The sequence below is a fragment of the Lipotes vexillifer genome, unplaced genomic scaffold (genome assembly GCF_000442215.2).
Source record: "Lipotes vexillifer unplaced genomic scaffold, Lipotes_vexillifer_v1.1 scaffold149, whole genome shotgun sequence".
Taxonomy (NCBI): Eukaryota; Metazoa; Chordata; class Mammalia; order Artiodactyla; family Lipotidae; genus Lipotes; species Lipotes vexillifer.
This window is the reverse complement of record NW_006779962.1, coordinates 278,286-291,396: the sequence shown is the minus strand read 5'-3', so window position 1 is coordinate 291,396 and position 13,111 is coordinate 278,286. Positions and strand designations below refer to the sequence as shown.

At 55.3% G+C, this 13,111-nt stretch overlaps 1 protein-coding gene across 1 annotated transcript in view; it reads left to right on the top strand.

Moving 5' to 3' along the window:
• SARDH (sarcosine dehydrogenase) overlaps nucleotides 1-13,111 on the top strand; it is a 58,070-nt gene that overhangs the window by 4,984 nt on the left and 39,975 nt on the right. Inside the window, exons 6-8 of the mRNA XM_007453080.1 lie at nucleotides 7,705-7,809; nucleotides 8,993-9,122; nucleotides 12,990-13,076. Coding sequence (XP_007453142.1) covers nucleotides 7,705-7,809; nucleotides 8,993-9,122; nucleotides 12,990-13,076 — 322 coding nt within the window. The remainder of the gene's footprint in view (nucleotides 1-7,704; nucleotides 7,810-8,992; nucleotides 9,123-12,989; nucleotides 13,077-13,111) is intronic.

The window sequence follows — 13,111 nt, the reverse complement described above, 5'->3', positions numbered from 1 at the left end:
GGGGGGGGGGGGGGGAGCTGTGCGACCCCTGCCCTCTCTCCTCTCCTTCCTGTCTATCTCCCCTCTCCCCCCTTTCTATCTCCCCTCTCCTGTGCTGGTGGTGGGTGGCTTCCTGTCGCCTTGTCACTGACCACTCCTTTCCCTCCAGCCTCCTCCCCCTCCCTCCCTCCATCCTTTATCCCTCTACTCATTTCCTTCCCTCTGTTCCTCTTGCCATCCCTCCATCCTTCCTCCGATCCCTCCCTCCCTCTAGCCCTTCGTCCATCCATTGATTCATCTATTTATCCGTCCATTCATCTGTCCGTCCTTTCTCTCATGTATCCATCCAACCATCACCCCCTCTACCCATTCATCTCTCCCTTCACCCATTCCTCCATCATCCATCCGTTTATTAATCCATCTAACGCTCCCTCCCCACCCTTCTCTGCATCAAACATTGACTGGATAAGCTCTGTGCTCCAAGCCCTCATCTAGAAACTGGGACTATAACAGAGATAAGAACCTAGTTCTCACCCAGGTGAGCTGGGGGAAGGGTACAAACAAGTAAAGATATTATTTATTTTAAAACAGGCTGACAGGGGCTCCCAGGGGGAAAGCACAGGGGCTATAGGGACTCCCAGCCTATGGACCAGGGAGGTGCCCTGGCGGAAGCCATGTCTGAAGGCTCTTCTGAGGCATCTGAAGGGTGGCAGAGAGAGAAGGAGGGGGAGAAGGGGAGGACGCAGAGCCTGGTGGCCGGGGAACTGCAGGCAGTTCAGAGAAGCGGGCCTGAGGGTGTGGGTGTGGGGAGAGTGTGAGAGACCAGACTGACCTTGTTTAGGGTCAGGCTCCAGCAAAGAGTGTCCTGGGAGCCTCATCGCTGCCCTGGACAAGCCTGGCTTCCCTCTGGTCACCAGGCTGGCCGCTGGGTGGACCCAGTGGCGGAGGGGTGGGGGAAGCTGGCGCGGGGCCGGGGTCTCCGCCGCTCTTGTCACACCCCCCCCCACACACACACAAAAGGTTCCCCCGTTCGTGGAAGAGTTTAATACAATCCAGCACACACACTCCTCCCGAGGGCTGCTGTGTGCCCTCCGGGTGGGGCTCTGGGGAAAGAGGCATCACTGCAGCTGTTGGTGCGAAGAGTCCCCTGGCCCTGGTTCTGTGAGAAATATCCCCCGTGGCCGCCAGGGGTCGCCCTCAGGCCGCAGTGGGCTCTCGGGGGCTGGGCTAAAGCTGGGGACAGGCTGGGGCCAGAGCAGGGCTGTGTCCTACAGAGCCCAAGACTGGGGCCTCAGTCTCTCCGTGTCCTGCTGCACTTGATGCCCAGCTTTGAGGCAGCTTTCAGGGAGAAGCAGGGCAGAGTGGGCCCAGGGACCCACACCCTGAATTTTAAGGTCAGATCCAAGCTGGGATTATTCACGTTACTCACAAACACCACCCCCACCCAGCAACCTGTGTGTTCTGGGAACCCCAGGCTGCGCTCCAGGAAAGGGCCACCAGCCCCAGAAACTCTGAGACTTTTGTAGGAGAAAAGAGGAGATTTGGGGCTGGGGGCCAAGTTCCCCATGCTCCCCTCCACGTGGGGAGTCTGGGAGGCCAGCCTCTCCTGAGGCCACACCTGGGCAGCCTGAATCTGTGAGAAGAGCAGGCCTCTGACCCTGACCTCCCGCGTGGTCTGATGCCATGGTGGGTCAGAAAACAAGCTCCTTTAGGCCAAGGCAGCTCCTGCAGTCAGGGCTCTGGGGCTCACGCTGGGAGGCCCCTGACACTTGGGCCTGTTTTCCACTGCTCAGGAGGCTCCCTGGGTTGACAGTCCTGCAGCAGGACACCAACTGCCCAGATCTGGGCCTCATGGTGTTGGCCCCGGGCTGGCCAGTGAGGGCTCAGGGCTTTGCCACCTGGACCACATGCCCTTTATCTTTCTTTATGGGTGGCCAGAGGGCTGTGCTGCCCTAGGGACCCCAGTTCTGAGAAGCCGTCCCCGTCCTGGGTCCTAGCCAAATGCTGTCCCCAGCTCCTCTGTGACCTTGTCCCTTTCCTCTCTGGGCCTGGCCTCTGCGTTTGTCAAACGTGGTGGCCCAGATGCTCCCTCATGGTCTGGCATCCCCACTATCCTCGACCCACTTTTGCAGAACCTGCTCCGTTGGGGCACAGAGCAATGGGAGAGGGCCCATGCTCAGGGTCTGCATCCCAACTCCCCCATTACCCAGCCAGGTGAGTCAAGGTGCCACCTGAGCCTCAGTTTCCTTCTCTGCAAAATGGGTAAAAATGGTAGCTACCCCTTAGGGCAGTGCTGAGGGAGGAACCAAGTGATGGGCTGAAGGGCTGAGCGCAGGGCCTGGCACATAGCAGGGGCTCATTAGGTGAGGGCCACGATGACTGACCGTGACTAAGGGCATGGGATGGTCCAGCCAGCTGGTGCTTCAGAGGAAGAGAGCAGGGAAGGCTGGAGCCATCGGCGGGCTTCCTGGAGGAAGCAGCTGACAAGATTTGGATGGAGGTGGGGCCAGGAGAAGCAGATGGAAGGAATGGGCTGAGATTAGGAGGCAGAGACACCAGTGGAATTGGCGTTACACCTACAGGGTGGGCTTCCGGAGGGAGGAAGCACTGAGGGCACCCTGTGGACGCCTTGGGGCTGAGCTGAGCCTGTGCTGGCCACTCTGGGGCAGCCGGGGCCTTGCAAGGCGGGGAGATGGGGACCCTGATCCTGCTGGAGGAAAGCCAGGGGCTTCCCTGGCCACCAGGTGTCCCCGCTCTCCTGCTCTATGGAGCTCTGGCATTCTGTTGGTTTTGTTTTTAGAGTAGTAGTGACAGCAGAGGTAACGATCTCACTATTATTATTCCTGAAGTGCTCGGTTACTGAGAGCTTCCCATGTGCCTTCTGGCAATCAGTGCAGACATGCTTAGTCCAGCTCTGCAGGGGAGCCAGGCGACTAGGAGACTGGAGGAGCAGGGAGGGGCATCTGCCAGGTTATCCCTTTTGGTCTCTGCGTGTCCTCGAAGGTGGGGCGGAGGGGTCACATCAGATGTGTCCATCTCCAGGGCAGGGGCACCGCAGAGCAGGGTTGAGAGGAAGCCGTTCCCCCAGTGCTGAGGACCCCCGTGGGGGGGGCCTCTTCCCGCTCCGCTCACTTTCTAAAATGCTTTGGTTCTGTTTATCCGTCCATTTATTGGTTAAATCAGTAGTCAGTATTTGCAGTATAATGACAATGAGAACATTGTTAACTCCTGAGCAAATAGTGTCCAACTTTTCGTGTTTCCTGGAGTTATTAATAGTTTTTTTCTGGTTGTTCAGTTTCCTATGTAGCTGTGACTAATTCTTTATTCCTATCTATCTATCCATCTGCCTATTTATCTATCATCTATCTATCCATCTATCACCTATCATCTATCTCTATCATCTATCTATCTCTATCATCTACCTGTCTATCTATCTCTATCATCTATCTATTTATCTATCACCTATCATCTATCTCTATCATCTATCTATCTCTATCGTCTATCTATCTATCATCTATCATCTATCTATCTCTATCATCTATCTCTATCATCTATCATCTATCTATCTCTATCATCTATCATCTCTATCATCTATCTCTATCATCTATCATCTATCTATCTCTATCATCTATCTCTATCATCTATCTATCTATCTATCATCTATCTATCTCTATCTATCTGTCTGTCTGTCTGTCTGTCTGTCTGTCTATCTAACATTATCTTAGTCCTTAAAACCCCATGTACATTATCAGTCCCCATTTCCCACCCCACCCTCAACTTAGATAGGCACTAATGTAATTTCTGTCTCTATGGATTTTCCTATTTTGGACTTTGAATGAAATGGAATCACATCATTTGTGGCCTTTATGTCTGGCTTCTTTCACCCTGCGTGGCATTGTCAAGGTTCATCCATGTGGTACATGTGGCAGAATTTCATTCCTTTTTATGGCTGAATAACATACTCTTGTAAACCACAATTTATTTATCCATTCATCTGTTGATGGACATATGGGTTGTTTTCACTTTTTGGCTATTGTGAATAATGCTGCTATGAACACTCATGTACAAGTTTTTGTGTGGACACATGTTTTCCTTTCTCTTGGGTGGAAGTGGAGTTGCTGAGTCACAGAGTAACTCTATGTTTAACTTTTTGAGGAACTGTCAGCCTGTTTTCCAAGGAAGCTGCACTGTTTCACATTCTCATCAACAGTGTATGAAGGTTCTGAGTTCTCCACATTCTCAGCAATGTTTGTTATTGTCTGTCTTTTTGGTTCTGGCCGTCGTAGTGGGTGTGAAGTGGCATCTTGTGGCTCGAGTTGCATTTCCCTAATGAGTGATGACGTTGAGTGTCTTTTCATGTGCCCGTTGGCCACATGTATATCTTCGTTGGGGAAACGTCTATTCAGATACTTTGCTCATTTTTAATTGGATTGTCGTTCTGTTGAACTCTAAGAGTTCATGTATTCTGGATACAAGTCCCTCATCAGATTTATGATTTGCAAATATTTTCTCCCCTTCTGTGGGTTGTCTTTTCACTCTCTTGTTGGTATTGTTGGCAGCACAAAAGTTCTAAATGTTGATGAAGTAATTTCAACCTATGTAATTTTTTCTTTTGCCCCTTGTACCTGTGGTATCATATTTAAGAAGGCATTTCCTAAACCAGGCCACAGAGATTTATTCCCGTATTTTCTTCTAAGAATTTTATAGTCTTAGCTCTTATAATTAGGTCTACAGTACATTTGGAGTCAAATTTTGTGTGTGGCGTGAGGAAGGGGTCCAACGTCGTGCTTTTGCAGGCGGCTATTCAGGTGTTCCGCCACCATTTGCTGAAGATTATCCTTTTCCCCACTGAATTGCCTTGGCATCCTCGTGGAACATCAGTTGACCATAAGTGTGGACGGTTTATTTCTGGACTCTCAACTCTATTCCGTTGATCTATATATGTCTATCCTTATGTTTGTACCACTCTGTCTTGATTATATTAACCTTGTAGTAAGTTTTGAAATCAGAAGTGCAAGTCTTCCATGTTTGTTCTTCTCTTTTAAGATTGCTTTGAATATTCTGGGTACCTTGCACTTCCATACGAATTTTAGGGTCAGCTTGTCAACTTCTGCCAAGAAGCCAGCTGAGATTTTGGTGGGAGCTGTGTTGAATCTGTGGATCAGTTTGGGGGGTGCTGTCATCTTAGCAATAGTGAGTCTTCATTTTGTAAACTTGAGAGTCTTTCCATTATTCACATCTTCTTTCATTTCTTTCAAAGGCATTTTCTAGTTTTTAGAGTACAAATATCGCACTTCTTTTGTTAAATTTATTTGTAAGCATTTTATTATTTTTGATATCGTAAATTGAATTATTTTCCTAATTTCATTTTTTTTTTTTTTTTTGCGGTACACGGGCCTCTCACTGTTGTGGCCTCTCCCGTTGCGGAGCACAGGCTTCGGACGCGCAGGCTCAGCGGCCATGGCTCACGGGCCCAGCCGCTCCGCGGCATGTGGGATCTTCCCGGACCGGGGCACGAACCCGCGTCCCCTGCATCGGCAGGTGGACTCTCAACCACTGCGCCACCAGGGAAGCCCCCCTAATTTCATTTTTGATTGTTCACTGCTGGTATATAGAAATGCAGCGGGTTTTGTCTGTTTGTTGTATATTGACCTTGTATCCTGCAACCCTGTTGAACTATTTTATAAGTTATAAGAGTTTTTAGTGGGGTCGTTAGGATTTTCTCTGTGTAAGATCATGTCACCTGCACCTAGAGATAGTTTTACTTTTTTTTCCTCTGGATGCCTTTAATACTCTTTCTTGCCTGATTGCTGCCCGGGCCGGGACCTCCTGTACAATGTTGAATGGCAGTGGCGACAGTAGACCTGCTTCTCTTGGCCTGGTCTTAGAGGAAACACTGCACATAAGTATGCATTTGCTGTGGCTGTTCCTCAGATACTCTTTATCAGGAAGTTCCCTTCTATTCCTAGACATTGGGTGTTTTTCTCATGAAAGTGTTTTATCTGTCAAATGCTTTTTTTGCATCTATTGAAATAATTAGTGGATTTTGTCCTTTATTGATAATGGTATATTACACAGATTTTCAGGTGTTAAACCAACCTTGCATTCCCGGGATAAATACCATTTGGTCATGGTATATAATCCTTTTTCTATGTTGCTGGATTCAGTTTCCTAGTATTTTGTCAAGGATATTTGCATCTGTATTCATAACCGTCACAATTTTCCCCCAAACATCTCAACAGATTTGTCAAACACCTATCAGTAATATTTTCTGCATACTCATACGTGGCAGAGAAATCCCATAAAGTCTGTAAGTCCCATTCCCCTCCCCTGAAGGACTCCTCCCGCTGCCTTCTTATCTTCTCCGTCAGCCTCTGACCGGCTGTTACCCTGGGACCTTCCTCACCCATCTTCTGTTTGGATCTGCTGCTCTCTGGATCCATGGCATATGGTCTCTGGCCACTTACTGAGAAGGGTACCTGGAAAGTAAACGTTTTTGTGTCCGTGGATGTCTGAAGGAAATCTTTATTCTTTCTTACAGTCGGTTGACGAATTGACTGGGTCGAGAATTCTGTATTTAAAAATCGTCTTTCAGAATTTTGAGGACTTTGCTTCAGGTCTACAGCCTCTAGGAATGCTGTTTCTTTGTTTAGGACCCACGTGTTCACCGGATGTTCCATCCTGATGTGGCCTTGGTGCAGGCCTGGTCCAGTCACAGGGCTTGTTGGGCACTTGTGGGCCCTTCAATACTGAGATTCACGATTTTCAGTCGGAGAAATCATCCTGGATTTTTGCTTTGACTTTCCTTCTACTCCATTTTCTCTGTTTTCTCTTCCTGGAACCCCTGTAAGGTGGACATCAGACCTTCAGGATTGACTTTCTAATTTTCTTATTTTTTTCCCTTTCCTGATTTCCATGCCTTAATCTGTTTTAGCCTAATATCTGGAAGATGTCCTTGGCCTTATCCAGTCCTTCTGTCGAATGCTCTTCTCTTTGGTGAGGGATCTCCATGTCAGCGTCCGGAGTCTTCCCCAGACCACTCAGTGTCTCCACAGAAGACTCTCCAATCTGTTGTCGAGGGGGGATGGCAGCCGGCTTCTCACCTCCCCGGAGCCTGGAGCCCCTGGGGACCCATTTCTCCAGAGACAGACCTCAGGGCCCCTGCAGGGTAGGGCCAGGCCCTGGGCTGCACGCGGCGGGGTTGGAAGGGATCTGGGTCCAATTGCTTTGAAGAGACCCTAGTCCAACTTCCTGTTCACGTACATGCACATACTCCCTCTCACACTCACACACACGTGCACACTCACACACATGTGTGCATGCACACATACACACTCGGCCCACCGCCCCCTGCAGAGGGACCTGGGGTTGCCCTAGGCTCGGCCTTTGCAGATTGGAGGGGACTGGACAGAGGCTGGCGAACTGTCTCCCCTCTCCCAGCCCTGAGCTAAGGCACCGGCCCTCCCCCATCCACTCTGCACCTCCGGTGTTGGTTGAGATCCCCTGTCTGCTGTGTTCTGTGGGTTATCCTTTTTACTTCCCTCCCTCCGTCCTTCCATCTTTGCTGCTATTTTATGGGGTTTCAATGGGGCGGTTTGTCCACTGTGTGACCCAGAGGCCCCAGGTCCACCCTGTCCTCAGGGTCCCTACAACGAGGAGGTGGCACCGTGGGCCCAGCTTGGGTCTGTGACCCTGACCCTGAGGCCTCTGTGCTCCACCTTGCAGAACATGCCCAACGTCCGCGACCATGACGCCTCCATCTACCTCCGCCTCCAAGGGGACGCCTTGTCTGTGGGCGGCTACGAGACCAACCCCATCTTCTGGGAGGAGGTGAGACACCAGGGCTTGAGGGAGCTCGGGGAGGGCAGAAGTCCGCCCACGGGCACAGGGGCTGCGTCTCAGTGTGGAGGAGTCTTCTTCCGGAGACTGTCCCCCCGGAGCTCCCCGACCCTGGGGGCTTACCTGAGAAGTGGCAGGTCCCCCATCCCACAAGGTCAAGGCCAAACCCATTTTCTCCAACCCCTGAAGAACCTGGCACACAGGCAGATCCAGACTCGGGGCAGGTGGAGGGCTTGCCTCAAAACATCGATCGTCAGAGGCTGCAAAGTGTGAAATAATGAATTCAGAAGATTATGAAAGCATTGAAGCCCTCTGTCCATCAACAAGCAATCCCATGCCCTCCCCCACCCCCCGTGGTTGCAGCTGTATCTCCCTCCGACCTGGGCTGCTCTGCTGGCAGCTCCTGGGGTTCATGCAGGGCCAGCGGCCCCCCCCCCCCCAGCAGCCGCAGCCCCCTCGAGCATGCACGGACCACCCCAGCTCCCGTACTCATGCATTTAGTCTACAAATTGAACAACAAAATGAGTCCTTTCAGCCAGATACTGTTTAACTTTGGGGAGAAAGAGGGAGACCAAGATAAGAGTCCCTGTCCCCAGAGGCCTCTATTCTGGTGGGGAGACACACAGTAAATAAGCAAAGAAGTAATGCAATTTGGGATGATGGTCTGTGCCCTGAGTGAAGTTAGCAGGTTAAGGATAAGCCTAGCGAGACTGGCATGGAACGATGTCCTTCGGACTGTGGTCGGGCAGGGCTCCCTGAGGAGCTGACATCGAGCAGAGAGCCCTGCAGACAGAAGGCAGGGGAGGAGCTGCCCCAGGTGGAGGTGAAGGCCCTGAGGTCAGATCAGGCTTGCTTTTCCCGAAGACCCGAAGGAAGCTCAGCGTGGCTGTGGGTTGGTGGTAGACGTGGGCAGGGTCCGCTCACGTAGGGCGGATCTGGCTTAGGTGAATGGGGTGAAGGAGGGCGGGAGGCAGGGCGACGGGGCAGAGCAGGTGGGCCTGGGGCGGGGCGGGAAGGGGGCACAGACGGGCCCGCTGAGGGGTCGGGGGAGGGGAGGCACTGCGGGGACCAGCCCAGCGCTGTCACCACCTAATCGAGAGGCTGGCCAGGCCCTGCCTGGCTCTCACTCCCGTGGGGCACTGTCACAGGGCAGGTTCCCTGCCCGCCTCCCCAGGTGTCGGACAAGTTTGCCTTTGGCCTCTTCGACCTGGACTGGGATGTGTTCACCCAGCACATTGAAGGTGCCATCAACCGGGTCCCCGTGCTGGAGAAAACGGGGATTAAGTCCACAGTCTGCGGCCCAGGTGAGTGGGGGGGGGGGCCTGGAGCCGGCGGGGGGGGCTGCCCCCTGAGGCTGGCCTGCGCCGGGCGCGTGCCGGCCGTCCCTCCGTCCTGGGCCTCGGGTGCCGCGCTCGCTCTTCTCTGCAGGCAAAGGACATGAGCTCGGTGAGGGCAGAAGTCCGCCCACGGGCACACGGCCAGGCTTCCTCCCGCCCACGCCCGCATGAGTCCCTCCTGAGGTCCCGCCTGGCTCAATCCCTGCTTGACTTGTCCCTGGAACTGGTGTTTTCATCCGTAAGATGGGATGAGCCCCCTCCCAGCGCCTGGTGAGGCTAAGCAAGGAGAGAAGCGCCAAGCTCCTCCCTGATGCCGTTCTCACAGGGCTGCAGACCCCCGTTCCAGGTCAGCCTCGCCCCCTTTGCCCTCTGCCTTCGGCAGGCAGGCCAGCAGGGCCGCACGCCCACACGGCATGGAAAGGCCCAAGCCGGTGCCTCCCCTCTGGGCCCTGGGAAAGCTAAGCTGCGGGAAGCTGGAGGGAAAGGGGGAGAACAGAGGGGCTCAGCTTCCGATGCCCCCCTTGGGTATGCACGGTGCAGCCCCTGACCCTGCCCGGCCAGCCGGTGCCCACGGGGATCGAACACCAGGCGGGGCGGACTCGGACCCCCAGCACTGACGCGTTTGGCCAAGGCCACTGGTTTATTGTTCAGGGCCTGCCAGGCAGGCTAGGCTTCGGACATTCAAACTGATGTGACTTGTCCCAGCACGGGTCACTCACGGCTCAGCACGGAGAGGTGACCGCTCGACAATGGAGCCTGAGAGAGGGCCATCCTGGGGTTGCCCAGGGAGCTCAGGGACCCCAGGGTGGGGGAGGCCCAGGCATGCTGAGTGTCTCAAAGGCTGTGTGCAGATGGAGAAGGTTCTAGAATAAGATTCAAGCCCGGGACAATGTCAGCGGGGACGTGGTGTGGGGGAACTCGCACAGTATCCGCCCGGCTCCTTCTGACGGCTGAGCGCCTGCCTCGTGCCCGGGCACGTGGGGAGCTCAGTGGGGGAGCCTGTGTGGGAGGCTGGGCGGAGCTCCCGAAGTGGGAACCCAAGGTGGGTGGGCTCGGGGCAGGGGGGCAGCACGTTCCCGTGTGACGGCACTGGGGTGCAGGGGTGAGGCTGCTGGCCTGGGGTTCTGGCAGACGGTGGCCTCTGGGCGTAGAGGGGCCCAAGCTGGCCCTGGGGCCCAGACGTTTCAGCTGCGGGGCTGAGGGCGGGAGGTACAGAGGTGGTGGGAGCAGGGTGGGCCACCCAGAGGGTGCCGTGGGGGACTGCGGGGCCAGGGTTCCAGGCGGGTGAGACACGCCACCCCAGGCTGGTTCCAGCAGAATCACGTGGGCATCCCCCCTCCTTCCTGCATGGATGGGATCGCTTTAATCCTCAAGAGAGGCAAGAAACGGGTAGGATGTGCCTACCTAGGGGTGGAGAGAAGTTCCAAAAGATACAGTTGCCCAAAGAGGAAACTTTGTGTCTGAGGCTCTGAGTTCTTTGAGCCTCAGTGTTTGCATCTGTGAAATGGGTGCCAGGCAGAGTGAGGTGAGGAAGCCACACATTAGGTTGCAGGGCAAGGCCCAGGCCAGCAAAAGGATGCCACAGGCCAGCCGGCAAAGCCATTCCTACAGGCCGAGCAGGGCGTGAAGGGCAGCCCAGGCCAGGGGAGGGGAGAGGTCCTGACACCAGCCTGCGGACCGCTGGGGAGTCCAGCGCTCTTGGTTCCGGCACACACGGTGTCTGCACAGCCGCCAGCCCCAACTGCTCTAATCTGTTCAGCTCGTGAAAGAGCCTCTGGTGAGAGGACAGCTTTCTGGGGAGAGGCAGCTGGGGTCCCCCGGCCAACCACAGGGTCTTGGGGCACAGGGTGCGGGGCGAGGGCCGAGGGCTCACTGCCCCGGCAGCTTCCCGGGGCTGCGTGGGGCTGGCAGTGAGAAACCCAGGCCGGAAGCAATCCCAGGGGCACGGGGAGCATATTCTCGCTTTAATTGGACTGGGGGTCATGGCCCCCAGGAAGCCCTACTTGGGGGGAGATGCATGTGGAGTCTGGTTTCCCAGCTGCGAGGGAGGTTCCGTGGGGACATCAGCACTTCTCACCAGGGAGGACAGGGCGGTCAACGGCCCTCGGCCTCCAGAGCAGAACAGGGAAGTCCCAGGCCCCCTTGACTTCAGGGAAGCTGGGGGCGGGGAGACCTCTCGTTCCAAGGTCGGGAGGTCAGAGCCAAGGTGGGGGCCCCTGTCCCGTGCATCCTGCATCCTCTCGAGTCATTTGTTAAACATCCAGGCGACCTTGACCCCCAAACTTCCCTCCTGCTGGCTTTCTGTAAGGCTGCTCAGAACATTGTGGAAACATTTACAGCACTCCCGAAGTGCTCACCGGGTCATCCCCGAACATAGCTGCAGCCTCCCATCACTGTCGCGGGAGCCGCCCCCTGCGCCCCACCCCCTGCCCCCCAGCCTCCGGCTTGCCCCCTGCCCCCAGCTTGCCCCTTGCAGCCCAACCTCCACACAGTCCCCAGAGAGGCCCCTGACGCTTCCTCACAGGGCTGTCGCCCCTCCTGATGCCTCCCCCGGAGGCTCACCAGTGTCACCGTGGCCTCCAGGGACTCACCCTAGGCCCTGCCCTCCTCTCCGCCCTGCTTTTTCCACCCTCCCCTGTGGCTGTTTGGGAGGCTCCCCAGCTTCCCAGGGCTGGTGGCCTCGTTCAGCTCAGATGCTGAAGATCAGAGACCGGGGTCGCCGGTCACCAGCAGTGAGAAAGACAGCGCTTGTGACCAGTGCACACGGCGCCTGAGGGCCCGGCTGGGAGCCAGGCAGCCCTGACCGGCGGCCCCAGCTCCTTGCTGTGCAGCGTCCTCCTTTGTGACCCGGGGTTATGATGGCGCCAGGGGGGCGGTTAGGAGCGGCCAGCCCTCCGGTCACTCCAGACCCAGAATCCCACTGTGTTTTCTCCCCAGGCATTCCCTTTTCCCCTTATTTACCCATTTACTCTCTGTCCCTCTCACTCTCCCATTGGCTCCCCGAGGGGTGGGGCTTGTTTTGTTCGGAGCCACCTCCCGTGGCCGAGTTCTGGGCACAAACAGGTGGGCTGCAAATATTTGCAGAGCGACTAACTCACAGCCCCGTAAAGAAAATCCCCTGATCTGGATTTTACAGATGAGGAAATCAAGGCGGCTCTGAGCCAAGGTCACACAGCTAGGAAGGGGTAAAGCGGGGTTTGAACCCAGGACTGTGGCTGCAAAGTCTAGCTCTTTATCATTATGCCCGAGGATCCCTCTCCCTCCAATCCTGGCCTCTGCTCTTGGCACGCTGGCAGCAGACAGAAGCGAGAGACTTGGTCTCCTCGCCCAAAGAACTTATGATCCTTCATTCACTCAGTGAACATTTATCAAGCACCTACTGTTTGCTGGGCCCTGTGCTAGGCTTCGAGACACCACACGCAGTGAGCAAAGCCCAGCCCCTGCCCTCAAGGTACTCGTGGTCCAGTGGGCAAGAGTGCCCTGCAGTGACACAGCAGGAAGATGGTATAGTGACCGGGAGCCCCGTGCAGTGATGGGGGCTCAGGGAGCGGCCCCTCACCAACAGGAGAATGGTGATAGTCACGAGATACACCAGGACCCCCACCAAGGCAGAACGCAGTTCAGGTCGTAAATGCTGAGGAACTCAGGGGAATGTGGCAGGACCAATCAGGGAGGCTTCCTGGAGGAAGCAGCATTGAGCCGGGTCTTGAGGCTAGGGAGGGTCTGGATGAAGAAGGCACCTACACACCCCCACCTCAGTTACTGCCCTCTTGGGAGACACCACCCAGGAGCATGTGGCCGGGAGGGAGCTTCAGGCCTACCCCTCCCTTTCAGAGTCATTCACACCGGACCACAAGCCCCTGATGGGGGAGGCACCCGAGCTCCGTGGGTTCTTCCTGGGCTGCGGCTTCAACAGTGCAGGTAAGCGTGGGCAGCAGTGCGTCCCCGACTCCCTG